The sequence below is a fragment of the Seriola aureovittata genome, chromosome 20 (assembly GCF_021018895.1).
Source record: "Seriola aureovittata isolate HTS-2021-v1 ecotype China chromosome 20, ASM2101889v1, whole genome shotgun sequence".
Classification (NCBI taxonomy): Eukaryota; Metazoa; Chordata; class Actinopteri; order Carangiformes; family Carangidae; genus Seriola; species Seriola aureovittata.
The window spans coordinates 21,304,533-21,320,381 of NC_079383.1; the positions used below are offsets into that span (position 1 = coordinate 21,304,533).

General features: G+C 39.0%; 1 protein-coding gene across 1 annotated transcript; it reads right to left on the minus strand.

The window, feature by feature from the left end:
- Window positions 1-11,033: 11,033 nt before the first annotated feature.
- LOC130161172 (V-set domain-containing T-cell activation inhibitor 1-like) lies at window positions 11,034-15,461 on the minus strand. Its single transcript, XM_056364227.1, has 7 exons — window positions 15,100-15,461; window positions 13,421-13,738; window positions 12,929-13,195; window positions 12,538-12,837; window positions 12,354-12,455; window positions 12,221-12,267; window positions 11,034-12,085 (listed from the first exon to the last, which is right to left on the minus strand). The coding sequence occupies exons 1-6, from the start codon at window positions 15,158-15,160 to the stop codon at window positions 12,233-12,235; spliced, it is 1,083 nt and encodes a 360-aa protein (XP_056220202.1). The 5' UTR covers window positions 15,161-15,461; the 3' UTR covers window positions 11,034-12,085; window positions 12,221-12,232.
- Between the last annotated feature and the right edge of the window lie 388 nt (window positions 15,462-15,849).

The window sequence follows — 15,849 nt, forward strand, 5'->3', positions numbered from 1 at the left end:
AGCTCAGAATAAAATCTGTACACTGTCCGTCTTAACACTGAGACCGTGGAGACTGTGAAGCTGTGCACTTGATAAAGGTTTGTTTTCTACACCAGTGCACCTGTTGTGAGCTGCTGGAGGAAGGAGAAAACTTTGCTCGGTACAAAATTATACTGGAAATATTATTCCTATTATAAAGTGTTTGCAAACAAGTCGAAACAAATATACAACAATAATTATGAAAAAAGACAAACAATATCATCAATACAAACAAGAAATGAATTAAAAAGTGTAGGGAGTGTGTTTATATATTTAATCTTTATATCAAGCTTGAAGTGTTAAAACACCAACATTTGTGTCACATAGAGGCAGATTAGAGACGGTGAATGACTGATGAGGTGACAGCGCCCTCTGCTGGACAGACAAGATCATCAGTGCCCTGAGAGAAATTTCATTCACAGGTAAAATAAAAACCACAGAGGAAAATATGGATAATCACATTTTGAACATGTGGGAAAAGTGTTCAGTGTTCGCACCTGGCCTGATCTTCTCCATCAAATACAAACAGGACAAAAGAACAGAATTTAAAATGGATCTTAATGGGGAAAAAAAAACAATAACTGAAACAATAGCTCCATCAAAAATACAGCTCAGTCCACCTTAAATACATAGAGACTTTATCAAAGTCATTACAACAATTTCTATATATTGCACTTTTAAAAAAAGGAAAAAAACAAACAACAACTTTGCAACAAAAACTCCACAAACATTTTTAAAAAAGTACCAAAGACACAACACACAGTAAGTCACAGTCCATCCAGCACCTCTGCACAACATCTGTAACTGCAGCAGGTGTTGCCAGGTAAAGCTATAATGTGACCTGAGTCACCACAGTAAACAGACCTGGCAACCCCACAATGAAACCTGGACGATTGAGATGCAGACTGATTGTGAAACATGTGACTTCTGCCAAAAACTACAATATTTCATATTTTCACAGTTTGTATTTCTACAAATAAGAACAGAACTGTTCATGTTTCCATCCCAACGATGGGAAATGTTGAAGTAAACGTATGAATCAATTAGAGTTTATTAGTTTATCAAGTCTTCCACTTTAGCCGTGCTTCAGCTTCAGCTTCAGCTTTAGCTTCAGCTTTAGCTTCACCTTCACCTTCAGCTTCAGATTCAGCTTCACCTTCAGCTTTAGCTTCAGCTTTTTTGCAAAGCACATTGAAGTGTAGAAACAGTGAAGTGCAGAGTGTCACAGTCAAAGTGTCCTTCATTAATCAACCTGTGTAGGATGTGTTGATCAAAGGGAAGATCATCGTTTGTGTTTCTGATTCAACACATTGACGTATCATTACGTGCTGCATTCATCTGATCCATTTCCCTGAAAATAAAATAAGAGAAAATTCAGCATCAGAAACATATAAAGGTAAAATCAAAAGAATCTAATTTATTCCTGTATAAAGAAAAACTTCTGCAGAGAAAAACAAACCATCGTATGAATCATGATTCCTTCTTTTGATTTTATATATTTCTCATTTCATTCAGTGAGTTTCATGTTTTCATGTCATGTATTTAGTTAATTTCTGCTTCCAGTCGTCTGACACTCTCACTCTGATTGAGATCATCTTTTTAGCCGAGACAGCCGTTAATTTCAAACTAGATTTCAACTGATGGAAAAAGATTTAATTGGTTTATTAATTGAATTACACTATACCATGATCTAGAAAGTGACTGGAGAAAATATAAATGAGACGAGACGTTAGAAAACTGGTTCTAACTAGTTCATTCAGCAGCAGTGCTTTTCTAATACAGAACATTTACTTACATTGGTGTTTGATTGTTGTTTAACTCTCTCTTCCTGTTTCTCTGTTCACCTGGGAGATATATTGAGTCAAAAAACATCATTAATACAAATAACAAACAAGACATTTATTAAAGTGTGGGAGGAACATTATTTTACCTCTTTTCTTTTTACAGCACCAGACAAGAACAACTGCTGCTGCTGCTGCTGAGACCAAAACAGCTGCAGCCAACACGCCTATAATGACTCTATGAATGAGTAAAGCCTGATCTGCAGTAGAAATACAGATATTACAGTTAATAACAGTTCTCACTCATACAGACTAACAGTTCCTCCCTTCATGCTGCCTCACCTGGACTCTGTATCCACAGAAAGGTGTTGGTTATCAGTGTCTCCTCAGCATCACTCAGTTCACAGGTGTATGTTCCCTCATGATGTGGAGATAAGTTCTGCAGCATGAGGCTGCCTGACTCTGACACACCCTTCACCTGCTGGCTCCACCCCTCTGAGACTGAGGAGGAGACGTCAGCTCTGGTCTGGGTCAGGACGATCTGACTGTGGTTGAATCTCCAGATCAGACTCTTGAAGGAGGAGTTTGAGGCAGCGCAGGGGATCGTTGTTCCAGTGTTTGAAACATTGAGAAAAGCTGAAATGAAAAAAGGGATGAAATTTGATGCAATTCTGAACATTTTGCATTAGAGCATCGTGCAGCCTTGTCATGATGAAAGTTTCAGCTGTTTGAGGAAGTCTGATCCACCACATGGATTTAATCAAGTTCCAGACTCTTTAAAATCACTGACTTGTTTGAAACAAAGTGGCTCTCCTCTTGTTTCTGCGAGTGCTGATGCTGCAGCTGTAGCTCAGATCAGAGTCGCTGTCTGAAACTGTCAGAGAACTTCTGATGTTGTAGAGCAGCTGCTCAGTCTCCTGGACTTCAGCTTGGCTCTTGAAGGTCACAGTGGATGGAGGGCTGGTGGACCAGGTGAGCTCAGGTTGAGGGTAGATCCTCTCTGAGCTGCAGGTGATCCTGTTTCCCACCTGCTGGAGGTCGACTTTACCAACTGGAGCTGCAAAGAAAGTAAACAATGAAAAGAGCTTTTGCTTTATATAAAGTTTCTTTAGAATATATTGGATAACAATAATAGTGATGGCGTCTTCATTGTTCTACATGGATTAAAGATAAAATGTCCATCTACTGGACACAAGCTTCAACACGAACTGAACATCAGGACCTTCATGAAGGAGGATTTACTGCAGCACTGAAAAACCTTTTTGTTTTGTATTTTCTATATTTACTGTGTTTCTCACCGTCCACTTTCAGGTTGATAAATGATTCATTCCTTCCTCTGTTGCTGCCGGTGTAACACTTGTATCTCCCCTGGTCCTGAACCTGCAGCCCTGTCAGCTGGAGGGAGGCGTTTCCTCTGGAGATCTGGTCTGTGAACAGCGACGTCCTGTTTCTGAAGCGCTGGTCCTGGTGAGGGAGCTGGTCTTTGTTGTAGTAGAAGGAGTGGACAGGACTGTGTCCTGCTGACACCTGATTCCAGTGGATGACCACGTCAGTGTCGCCCTGGAAGCTGCACGGTAAGATGCAGCTCTCCATGGAAACACAGGACACCTCAGAGTCTGCAACACATCAGGTAAAGAGACGACAACCAAAGCTCAGGTCATGGAACATGGCAGCTGAATCCAGGAGAGCTTTCTTTAAAGACCTGATTGTTGATGTGTCTGATCACATTTATTTATCTCTAAAATAATTTGTTGGCCTGAACCTTTGGATTACTGGATATGTTTTATTGTAGATCTAGTGACTGCAAAGGCCATAGTATATGATTCAATCATCATTTGACCTGATAATTACCTAATTGTGCTAATTACACAAAACAGCTCAACGTGCAACTTTTACAAACCACAACACAGGAAGTAGTATTTGGATGGAATAAACCTTTATGGCAGTTTTAGTGATCTGAGGTTCTAGAAATGCAGTTTTGAAACTGTAGTCTTTTAAATGCAGCAGTACTGTAGGAACATGCTGTTGTATTGAAAATAAAAGTGATTTCAAGAAGCACCACCAACACTAGGGGTCAGGTTTTACGGTTTGTGCTCCGACAGGTTCTGCAGGATTTTATTTATGGCTTAAAATAAAGGCTAGGTAAAGCCTTAAATAAATAATAAGAGCCACCATATTGTCAGGAGGCGAAGAGAAGAAATTTAAAGAATAATTAATGACCAACCCCTGGGTGGTAAGGAAAGGTCAGGGGAAATATATTGACGTGGGAAAGACGTAAGAGTTACTCATATGGTGGAGTGCACACCAGTAGTCATAACCTCTCTCTCTCTCTCTCTCTCTCTCTCTCTCTCTCTCTATCTCTCTCTCTCTATCTCTCTCTCTCTCCACAATAAAGATCACAAAAGCGCCCAAAATAACTTATTATTCAACAATATTAAAACTTCACAAGTTTAAAAAAAGTCTATTTGCTGTTTTATTTTTTGTCAAACTGAAAATAAACAAGTTCAAACTTTTAAACGTTTAAACCGAGTAAATATCAATTAATAACCGTTAAGGAAGCAGCCTCCAAACAGAAGTAGATTTACTGTGAACGGAAGTTCAGCACTGACTCACCCTGGGTAAATGGTAGAGAAGTGAACAGCCTCATTTCCATTATTAAGTGATAAAAAGAAGATAAAATTATCGGGACACCTGCCCTCAGAGAGGAAGCGTCTTCAAAAGTTTCCACATATAAAAGTTTAAAAGTAGTCAAACCGTGAGGTTAGCGTCACTTTAACATACTTTTATGTTTTACTTCAATTTATTGTAATTCTATGTTTCCCTGTGTTGTTGCTTTCTGTTGAAATCGAAAGTAAGAGCAACTGCAATAAAACGTACCAAGTTCAACTTGTCTGCTTTACGTCTAGAGTGAAATAAGATCAGACTGGCTGTGAACGCCTCACTCACCTCCTGTGATCACAGTCCATAAGAAAGTCTGAAGCAGAATAACAATCACGATCCTCATCATCTTGTTTTAGCAGTTAAAATTTCACGGCAACCATGTTTGAGAGAAGAGCAATGGAAATTGGAGGAGGAGCAAAATGAAAGAGGGAGTATTCAAAAAAACAAAGAGGTGACCTCGTTGGACTGTTTACATGACGGTGATGTGACTTCAGGGGCGGAGTATCAACAGACGGCAGCAGAGAAACATACAGGAGCTTTGACTGCGGTCAAGTCGGACATCATCTACTTACTATTGCAAATTCAGCAATTTGTGTTCCCCTCCATCAGGATCAGCCTCCTCTGCTGGCTGTGGCTGAGTGGTGTGACAGAGATCACGGGTTGTCAGTGCTCTTTCACTTTCGTCTTTCCTCAGGATTATTTTCCCACCCCAACCCACTGATTTCTGCACAACTAATCTGAAGGGTTGATTATGGACACACTCTTTTATTTACTAGAGAAAAGGATCATTGTCCCAGTTTGACATTTAAATCATGTCTTCATTAGAGGACTGACAGAGAGTCTAATTAGTATGTAGATGATGGAAAACTAATTTCCCTCTCTGAATCATTGAGCTATCAGAAATCTGAAGACACTTTTTTTATTATTTATTTATTTCAGTTGGAGCCTTGAGAATACCAAACTTTATTTACATAAACAATGTGTGTATATGTGTATATATATATATATATATATATATATATATATATACATACAGTGTATTTCAAATATCTTGAGCTTGAAGTGTGAAAACATCAACATCTGTGTCGACTAAGACGCAGGTTAGAGACAGTGGAGGAAACAGTCAGTCCAGTGTTTACTGGCTGATGAGGTGACAGCGCCCTCTGCTGGACACTCACTGAAAACAGGGATCATCTGTCAGTGCTCTGAGATTTCATTCACACATAAAATAAAAACAATAGAGGAAAATACCATAAAATAAAAGTAAACATTTGTGTTACAACATGATGTAACAGACGAGATTAACTGACGACCTAAATCAGTATTTCTAAATATATTTCTGCTGTGTCTTAATTACACACAGTATTAAAGTCTGATGGTTTCATTCAGCTGGACTTACTTTCAGTTCAGGTGAACAGGCTTTATGGGCATGATATTTTCAATGTGTTGCCAATGCACAATTACAATCATTCAATGGAAATAAAATATCAAAGAATTAAAAGAAAAGGGAAAAATGTCAATCACAATATTAACATAATAAAATACAATGTAATTATTAATAGAAGTAATTGAATAAATTGATAATGAAATAAAGAAAAGCAAAAATAAATAAATAAATAAAATTATATACATATCCACGTATATACATGTGAATATATACTCAGATGTAAACAGTGCAGTTATCAAGTAAATAAAGAAAAAGTAGGCGGTGGTGGTAAATACATTTTCAAATGACAGAAGGACGACCATCACTGCAGCTCTCACTGATCTGGGCTTTAGTGCAGAGAGTCCAGACGAAGCTTCTCCTCAGTGACGGTTTGCAGCAACAAAAAACAGCAGCTAAAAGACTTTGAGGCTGAGAGAAGCAAGATTCTCTCGTTGGTTCATATTTTAAATGGACGACCAAAGTCATCACTTGACTGAGACGGAGGTTTGTGCGTCAGGATTTCACCTCTCTGAAGAAACATTGACTCACTGATCTGTTTGAGATTTGTTTCCCTGGAGACAAAATGAAACAAGACTCAGCATCAGAAATATAAAAATCATATATATAAATGAGACAAGACGTTAGAAAACTGGTTCTAACTAGTTCATTCAGCAGCAGTGCTTTTCTAATACAGAACATTTACTTATGTTGGTGTTTGATCGTTGTTTGACTCTCTCTCCCAGTTTCTCTGTTCACCTGGGAGATATATTGAGTCAAAAATCAACATCAATATAAATAACAAACGAAATTTATTAAAGTGTAGGAGGAACATTATTTTACCTTTTTTCTTTTTATAGTGCTGGACAAGAACAACTGCTGCTGAGACCAAAACAGCTGCAACCACCAAGCCTATAATGACTCCATGATTGGTTGAATCCTCATCTGCAGTAGAAATACAGATGTTACAGTTAATAACAGTTCTCACTCATACAGACTAACAGTTCCTCCCTTCATGCTGCCTCACCTGGACTCTGTATCCTCAGAAAGGTGTTGGTTATCAGTGTCTCCTCAGCATCACTCAGTTCACAGGTGTATGTTCCCTCATGATGTGGAGATAAGTTCTGCAGCATGAGGCTGCCTGACTCTGACACACCCTTCACCTGCTGGCTCCACCCCTCTGAGACTGAGGAGGAGACGTCAGCTCTGGTCTGGGTCAGGACGATCAGACTGTGGTTGAATCTCCAGATCAGACTCTTGAAGGAGGAGTTTGAGGCAGCGCAGGGGATCGTTGTTCCAGTGTTTGAAACATTGAGAAAAGCTGAAATGAAAAAAGGGATGAAATTTGATGCAATTCTGAACATTTTGCATTAGAGCATCGTGCAGCCTTGTCATGATGAAAGTTTCAGCTGTTTGAGGAAGTCTGATCCACCACATGGATTTAATCAAGTTCCAGACTCTTTAAAATCACTGACTTGTTTTAAACAAAGTGGCTCTCCTCTTGTTTCTGCGAGTGCTGATGCTGCAGCTGTAGCTCAGATCAGAGTCGCTGTCTGAAACTGTCAGAGAACTTCTGATGTTGTAGAGCAGCTGCTCAGTCTCCTGGACTTCAGTTTGGTTCTTGAAGGTCACAGTGGATGGAGGGCTGGTGGACCAGGTGAGCTCAGGTTGAGGGTAGATCCCCTCTGAGCTGCAGGTGATCCTGTTTCCCACCTGCTGGAGGTCGACTTTACCAACTGGAGCTGCAAAGAAAGTAAACAATGAAAAAAGCTTTTGCTTTATATGAAGTTTCTTTAGAATATATTGGATAACAATAATAGTGATGGCGTCTTCATTGTTCTACATGGATTAAAGATAAAATGTCCATCTACTGGACACAAGCTTCAACACAAACTGAACATCAGGACCTTCATGAAGGAGGATTTACTGCAGCACTGAAAAACCTTTTTGTTTTGTATTTTCTATATTTACTGTGTTTCTCACCGTCCACTGTCAGGTTGATAAATGATTCTTTCCTTCCTCTGTTGCTGCCGGTGTAACACTTGTATCTTCCCTGGTCCTGAACCTGCAGCCCTGTCAGCTGGAGGGAGGCGTTTCCTCCTGAGATCTGGTCTGTGAACAGTGACGTCCTGCCGTTGAAGCGCTGGTCCTGGTGAGCGAGCTGGTCTTTGTTTTGGTAGAAGGAGTGGACAGGACTGTTTCCTGCTGTCACCTGAATCCAGTGGATGATCACATCAGTGTCGCCCTGGAAGCTGCACGGTAAGATGCAGCTCTCCATGAAAACACAGGACACCTCAGAGTCTGCAACACATCAGGTAAAGAGACGACAACCAAAGCTCAGTTCAGGGAACTTGGCAGCTGAATCCAGGAGAACTTTCTTTAAAGACCTGATTGTTGATGTCTGATCACATTTATTTATCTCTAACATAATTTGTTGGTCTGAACCTTTGGATCACTGGATATGTTTTATTGTAGCTCTAGTGACTGCAAAGGCCAAACAATATGATTCAATCATCATTTGACCTGATAATTACCTAATTGTGCTAATTACAAAACAGCTCAACGTGCAACTTTTACAAACCACAACACAGGAAGTCGTATTTGGATGGAATAAACCTTTATGGCAGTTTTAGTGATCTGGGGTTCTAGAAATGCAGTTTTGAAACTCGTCTTTTAAATGCAGCAGTACTGTAGGAACATGCTGTTGTATTGAAAATAAAAGTGATTTCAAGAAGCACCACCAACACTAGGGATCAGGTTTTTACTGTTTGTGCTCCCACAGGTTCTGCAGGATTCTACTTATGGCTTAAAATAAAGGCTAGGTAAAGCCTTAAATAAATAATAAGAGCCACCATATTGTCAGGAGGCGAAGAGAAGAAATTTAAAGAATAATTAATGACCAACCCCTGGGTGGTAAAGAAAGGTCAGGGGAAATATATTGACGGGGGAATGACGTAAGAGTCATTCATATGGTGGAGTGCACACCAGTAGTCATAACCTCTCTCTCTCTCTCTCTCTCTCTATCTCTCTATCTCTCTCTCTCTCTCCCTCCACAATAAAGATCACTAAAGCGCCCAAAATAACTTATTATTCAACAATATTAAAACTTCACAAGTTTTAAAAAGTCTATTTGCAGTTTTATTTTTTGTCAAACTGAAAATAAACAAGTTCAAACTTTTAAACGTTTAAACCGAGTAAATATCAGAAGTAATAACCGGAAGCATAAAAGGAAGCTGCCTCCAAACAGACGTAGATTTACTGTGAACGGAAGTTCAGCACTAACTCACGCGGGGTAAATGGTAGAGCAGTGAACAGAGAAGTGAAAAGAGAAGTGAACAGCCTCATTTCCATTATTAAGAGATAAAAAGAAGAAAAAGTTATCGGGACACCTGCCCTCAGAGAGGAAGCGTCTTCAAAAGTTTCCACATATAAAAGTTTAAAAGTAGTCAAACTGTGAGATGAGCTTTAACAACAACTAGATACTAACAATAAAGTTAACGTAAGGTGAAGGTTGAGAATAAAAAACAAGGGCCACCATGTTGTCGGGAGGCGAAGAGAAGAAATCTAAAGAATAACCCCTGGGTGGTAAGAATAGAGTTAAGGTTAGGGGAAATATATCGACGGGGAACAGACGCAAATTTCTTTAACATAATTTTAAGTTTTACAATCAATTTATTGTAATTCTATGTCTCCCTGTGTTGTTGCTTTCTGTTGAAATTGAAAGAGCAACTGCAAGTTCAACTTGTCTGCTTTACGTCTAGAGTGAAATAAGATCAGACTGGCTGTGAACGCCTCACTCACCTCCTGTGATCACAGTCCATAAGAAAGTCTGAAGCAGAATAACAATCACGATCCTCATCATCTTGTTTTAGCAGTTAAAATTTCACGGCAACCATGTTTGAGAGAAGAGCAATGGAAATTGGAGGAGGAGCAAAATGAAAGAGGAAGTATTCAAAGAAACAAAGAGGTGACCTCGTTGGACTGTTTACATGACGGTGATGTGACTTCAGGAGCAGAGTATCAAGCGACTGCAGCAGAGAAACATACAGGAGCTTTGACTGCAGTCAAGTCGGACATCAGTCTACTTAAAAAAAATAAATCAAATCTGTTAATAAAAATACGTAATAATTTGTGAAACAGTCGTCAAATGTTGTTTATTGATCCATGCAGCCTCAGAGGCCACTGGGCAAAACAGACAAATGTTAAACCTCCCATAAAGGCGTCACAGTGCTCTGGCCCAAACCCGCCAGAGTGAAAGTGCAGATACAGAAATGTAAAAATATTTCATAACAAGTAAAAGTCCTGCATGAAAAATCCTACTGAAGTAAAAGTACTGTAACGTGAGGGTTCGAGGAATGGTGGTTAAAATCACTCTTTATATAAAGAAACAGCAGAATGGAGACGGATAACTTTCTCAAGCAGTACTTTACTGATCACACCTCTGACTCTCATCACCACAACGCACAAACAGTCATGTGACTTAACTAACCAATCAGAAGCTACAGCGACTTAGACTGAGGTAACTGTTAAAGAATCACATAAGCAGATTCAACAATTTATCATTACTGTTCACCAGATGTAATATTATGATTTAAATGTGCAAACATAGATATGTAAATAATTGTGTAAACATTTTAAACACATCTTTAGTGAATTAACTGCAATATATGAATTAACTTGAACTTCTAAATCTTACAGTACATAAAGTACAAGCAGCTAAATGTAGTGAAAGTATTAAAGTAAAAGAGCTGGTTTGGTCCTTCTGATTGATATATTTAAAATAATAATTATAATAATTAAATTACAGTATACATTACATACACTGTGTATTGTGAAAGGGATTGTTCTACATAAATTCTTGGAGGTGAGCAGCATTAAGGTGGACTGATGGTTAAGGTGGACCAGCTTACCCTACCACGTACAGTTTTGATCTCTCAGAGATGATGAGACTCATCAAATCTACGTTTTATTTACTAGAGAAAAGGATCATTGTCCCAGTTTGAGATTTAAATCATGTCTTCATTAGAGGACTGACAGAGAGTCTAATTAGTATGTAGATGATGGAAAACTAATTTCCCTCTGAATCATTGAGCTATCAGAAATCTGAAGACACTTTTTCATTATTTGTTTATTTCAGTTGGAGCCTTGAGAATACCAAACTTTATTTACATGAACAATGTGTGTGTATATATATATATATATATATATATATATATATATATATATATATATACATATGTACAGTGTATTTCAAATATCTTGAGCTTGAAGTGTGAAAACATCAACATCTGTGTCGACTAAGACGCAGGTTAGAGACAGTGGAGGAAACAGTCAGTCCAGTGTTTACTGGCTGATGAGGTGACAGCGCCCTCTGCTGGACACTCACTGAAAACAGGGATCATCTGTCAGTGCTCTGAGATTTCATTCACACATAAAATAAAAACAATAGAGGAAAATACCATAAAATAAAAGTAAACATTTGTGTTACAACATGATGTAACAGACGAGATTAACTGACGACCTAAATCAGTATTTCTAAATATATTTCTGCTGTGTCTTAATTACACACAGTATTAAAGTCTGATGGTTTCATTCAGCTGGACTTTCAGTTCAGGTGAACAGGCTTTATGGGCATGATATTTTCAATGTGTTGCAAATGCACAATTACAATCATTCAATGGAAATAAAATATCAAAGAATTAAAAGAAAAGGCAAAAATGTCAATCACAATATTAACATGATAAAATACAATGTAATTATTAATAGAAGTAATTGAATAAATTGATAATAAAATAAAGAAAAGCAAAAATATATAAATAAATAAAGTTATATACATATCCACGTATATACATGTGAATATATACTCAGATGTAAACAGTGCAGTTATCAAGTAAATAAAGAAAAAGTAGGCGGTGGTGGTAAATACATTTTCAAATGACAGAAGGACGACCATCACTGCAGCTCTCACTGATCTGGGCTTTAGTGCCGAGAGTCCAGACGAAGCTTCTCCTCAGTGACAGTTTGCAGCAACAAAAAACAGCAGCTAAAAGACTTTGAGGCTGAGAGAAGCAAGATTCTCTCGTTAGTTCATATTTTAAATGGACGACCAAAGTCATCACTTGACTGAGACGGAGGTTTGTGCGTCAGGATTTCACCTCTCTGAAGAAACATTGACTCACTGATCTGTTTGAGATTTGTTTCCCTGGAGACAAAATGAAACAAGACTCAGCATCAGAAATATAAAAATCATATATATAAATGAGACGTGACGTTAGAAAACTGGTTCTAACAAGTTCATTCAGCAGCAGTGCTTTTCTAATACAGAACATTTACTTACGTTGGTGTTTGATCATTGTTTGACTTTGTTCCAGTTTCTCTGTTCACCTGGGAGATATATTGAGTCAAAAATCAACATCAATAAAAATAACAAACAAAAAATTTATTAAAGTGTAGGAGGAACATTATTTTACCTCTTTTGTTTTTATAGTGCTGGACAAGAACAACTGCTGCTAAGACCAAAACAGCTGCAGCCAACACGCCTATAATGACTCTATGAATGAGTAAAGCCTGATCTGCAGTAGAAATACAGATGTTACAGTTAATAACAGTTCTCACTCATACAGACTAACAGTTCCTCCCTTCATGCTGCCTCACCTGGACTCTGTATCCTCAGAAAGGTGTTGGTTATCAGTGTCTCCTCAGCATCACTCAGTTCACAGGTGTATGTTCCCTCATGATGTGGAGATAAGTTCTGTAGCATGAGGCTGCCTGACTCTGACACACCCTTCACCTGCTGGCTCCACCCCTCTGAGACTGAGGAGGAGACGTCAGCTCTGGTCTGGGTCAGGATGATCTGACTGTGGTTGAATCTCCAGGTGAGACTGAAGCCTGTGAGGGAGGTGTTTGAGGAAGTGCAGTGGATCGTTGTTGCAGAGCTGGACTGACTGACAGAAGCTGAGATGACACAACACAAAAATGACTTAATATTTTGTGAGATTCTGAATCTCCACTGTAGCTGACTGTACGTCTCTTTAAAATCACTGACTTGTTTGAAACAAAGTGGCTCTCCTCTTGTTTCTGCGAGTGCTGATGCTGCAGCTGTAGCTCAGATCAGAGTCGCTGTCTGAAACTGTCAGAGAACTTCTGATGTTGTAGAGCAGCTGCTCAGTCTCCTGGACTTCAGCTTGGTTCTTGAAGGTCACAGTGGATGGAGGGCTGGTGGACCAGGTGAGCTCAGGTTGAGGGTAGATCCTCTCTGAGCTGCAGGTGATCCTGTTTCCCACCTGCTGGAGGTCGACTTTGCCAACTGGAGCTGCAAAGAAAGCAAACAATGAAAAAAGCTTTTGCTTTATATGAAGTTTCTTCAGAATATATTGGATAACAATAATAGTGATGGTGTCTTCATTGTTCTACATGGATTAAAGATAAAAACAAGCTTCAACACGAACTGAACATCAGGACCTTCATGAAGGAGGATTTACTGCAGCACTGAAAAACCTTTTTGTTTTGTATTTTCTATATTTACTGTGTTTCTCACCGTCCACTTTCAGGTTGATGTAGGAATCATTGTTTCCTTTGGTGGTGCTGGTGTAGCACTTGTATCTCCCCTGGTCCTGAACCTGCAGCCCTGTCAGCTGGAGGGAGGCGTTTCCTCCTGAGATCTGGTCCTTGAACAGTGACGTCCTGTTTCTGAAGCGCTGGTCCTGGTGAACGAGCTGGTCTTTGTTGTGGTAGAAGGAGTGGACAGGACTGTGTCCTGCTGACACCTGAATCCAGTGGATGACCACAACAGTGTCGTCCTGGAAGCTGCACGGTAAGATGCAGCTCTCCATGGAAACACAGGACACCTCAGAGTCTGCAACACATCAGGTAAAGAGACGACAACCAAAGCTCAGTTCAGGGAACTCGGCAGCTGAATCCAGGAGAGCTTTCTTTAAAGACCTGATTGTTCATGTGTCTGATCACATTTATTTATCTCTAAAATAATTTTATTGGCCAGAACCTTTGGATTACTGGATATGTTTTATTGTAGATCTAGTGACTGCAAAGGCCATAGTATATGATTCAATCATCATTTGACCTGATAATTACCTAATTGTGCTAATTACAAAACAGCTCAACGTGCAACTTTTACAAACCACAACACAGGAAGTATTATTTGGATGGAATAAACCTTTATGGCAGTTTTAGTGATCTGGGGTTCTAGAAATGCAGTTTTGAAACTGTAGTCTTTTAAATGCAGCAGTACTGTAGGAACATGCTGTTGTATTGAAAATAAAAGTGATTTCAAGAAGCACCACCAACACTAGGGGTCAGGTTTTACTGTTTGTGCTCCGACAGGTTCTGCAGGATTTTATTTATGGCTTAAAATAAAGGCTAGGTAAAGCCTTAAATAAATAATAAGAGCCACCATATTGTCAGGAGGCGAAGAGAAGAAATTTAAAGAATAATTAATGACCAAGCCCTGGGTGGTAAGGAAAGGTCAGGGGAAATATATTGACGTGGGAAAGACGTAAGAGTTACTCATATGGTGGAGTGCACACCAGTAGTCATAACCTCTCTCTCTCTCTCTCTCTCTCTATCTCTCTCTCTCTATCTCTCTCTCTCTATCTCTCTCTCTCTCTCTCTCTCTCTCTCTGTCTCTCTCTCTCTCTCCACAATAATGATCACAAAAGCGCCCAAAATAACTTATTATTCAACAATATTAAAACTTCACAAGTTTAAAAAAAGTCTATTTGCTGTTTTATTTTTTGTCAAACTGAAAATAAACAAGTTCATACTTTTAAATGTTTAAACCGAGTAAATATCAATTAATAACCGTTAAGGAAGCTGCCTCCAAACAGAAGTAGATTTACTGTGAACGGAAGTTCAGCACTGACTCACGCGGGGTAAATGGTAGAGAAGTGAACAGCCTCATTTCCATTATTAAGTGATAAAAAGAAGATAAAGTTATCGGGACACCTGCCCTCAGAGAGGAAGCGTCTTCAAAAGTTTCCACATATAAAAGTTTAAAAGTAGTCAAACCGTGAGGTTAGCGTCACTTTAACATACTTTTATGTTTTACTTCAATTTATTGTAATTCTATGTTTCCCTGTGTTGTTGCTTTCTGTTGAAATCGAAAGTAAGAGCCACTGCAATAAAACGTACCAAGTTCAACTTGTCTGCTTTACGTCTAGAGTGAAATAAAATCAGACTGGCTGTGAACGCCTCACTCACCTCCTGTGATCACAGTCCATAAGAAAGTCTGAAGCAGAATAACAATCACGATCCTCATCATCTTGTTTTACCAGTTAAACTCACGGCAACCATGTTTGAGAGAAGAGCAATGGAAAGATTTGGAGGAGGCGCGAAATAAGAAGAGGAAGTATTAAAAAAAACACAAACCAAGAAAAACAAGTGACCTCATTTGACTGTTTACATGAGGGTGACGTGACTTCAGGAGCAGAGTATCAACAAACGGCAGCAGAGTCAGCAGAGAAACATACAGGAGCTTTGACTGCGGTCAAGTCGGACATCATCTACTTATTATTGCGAATTCACCAATTTGTGTTCCCCTCAGTCAGGATCAGCCTCCTCTGCTGGCTGTGGCTGAGGGGTGTAACAGAGATCACGGGTTGTCAGTGCTCTTTCACTTTCGTCTTTCCTCAGGATTATTTTCCCACCTCAACCCACTGACTTCTGCACAACTAATCTGAAGGGTTGATTATGGACACACTCTTTTATTTACTAGAGAAAAGGATCATTGTCCCAGTTCGACATTTAAATCATGTCTTCGTTAGAGGACTGACAGAGAGTCTAATTAGTATGTAGTTGATGGAAAACTAATTTCCCTCTCTGAAACATTGAGCTATCAGAAATCTGAAGACATTTTTTTTATTATTTGTTTATTTCAGTTGGAGCCTTGAGAATACCAAACTTTATTTACATGAACAATGTGTATATATACATATATATATATATACATAT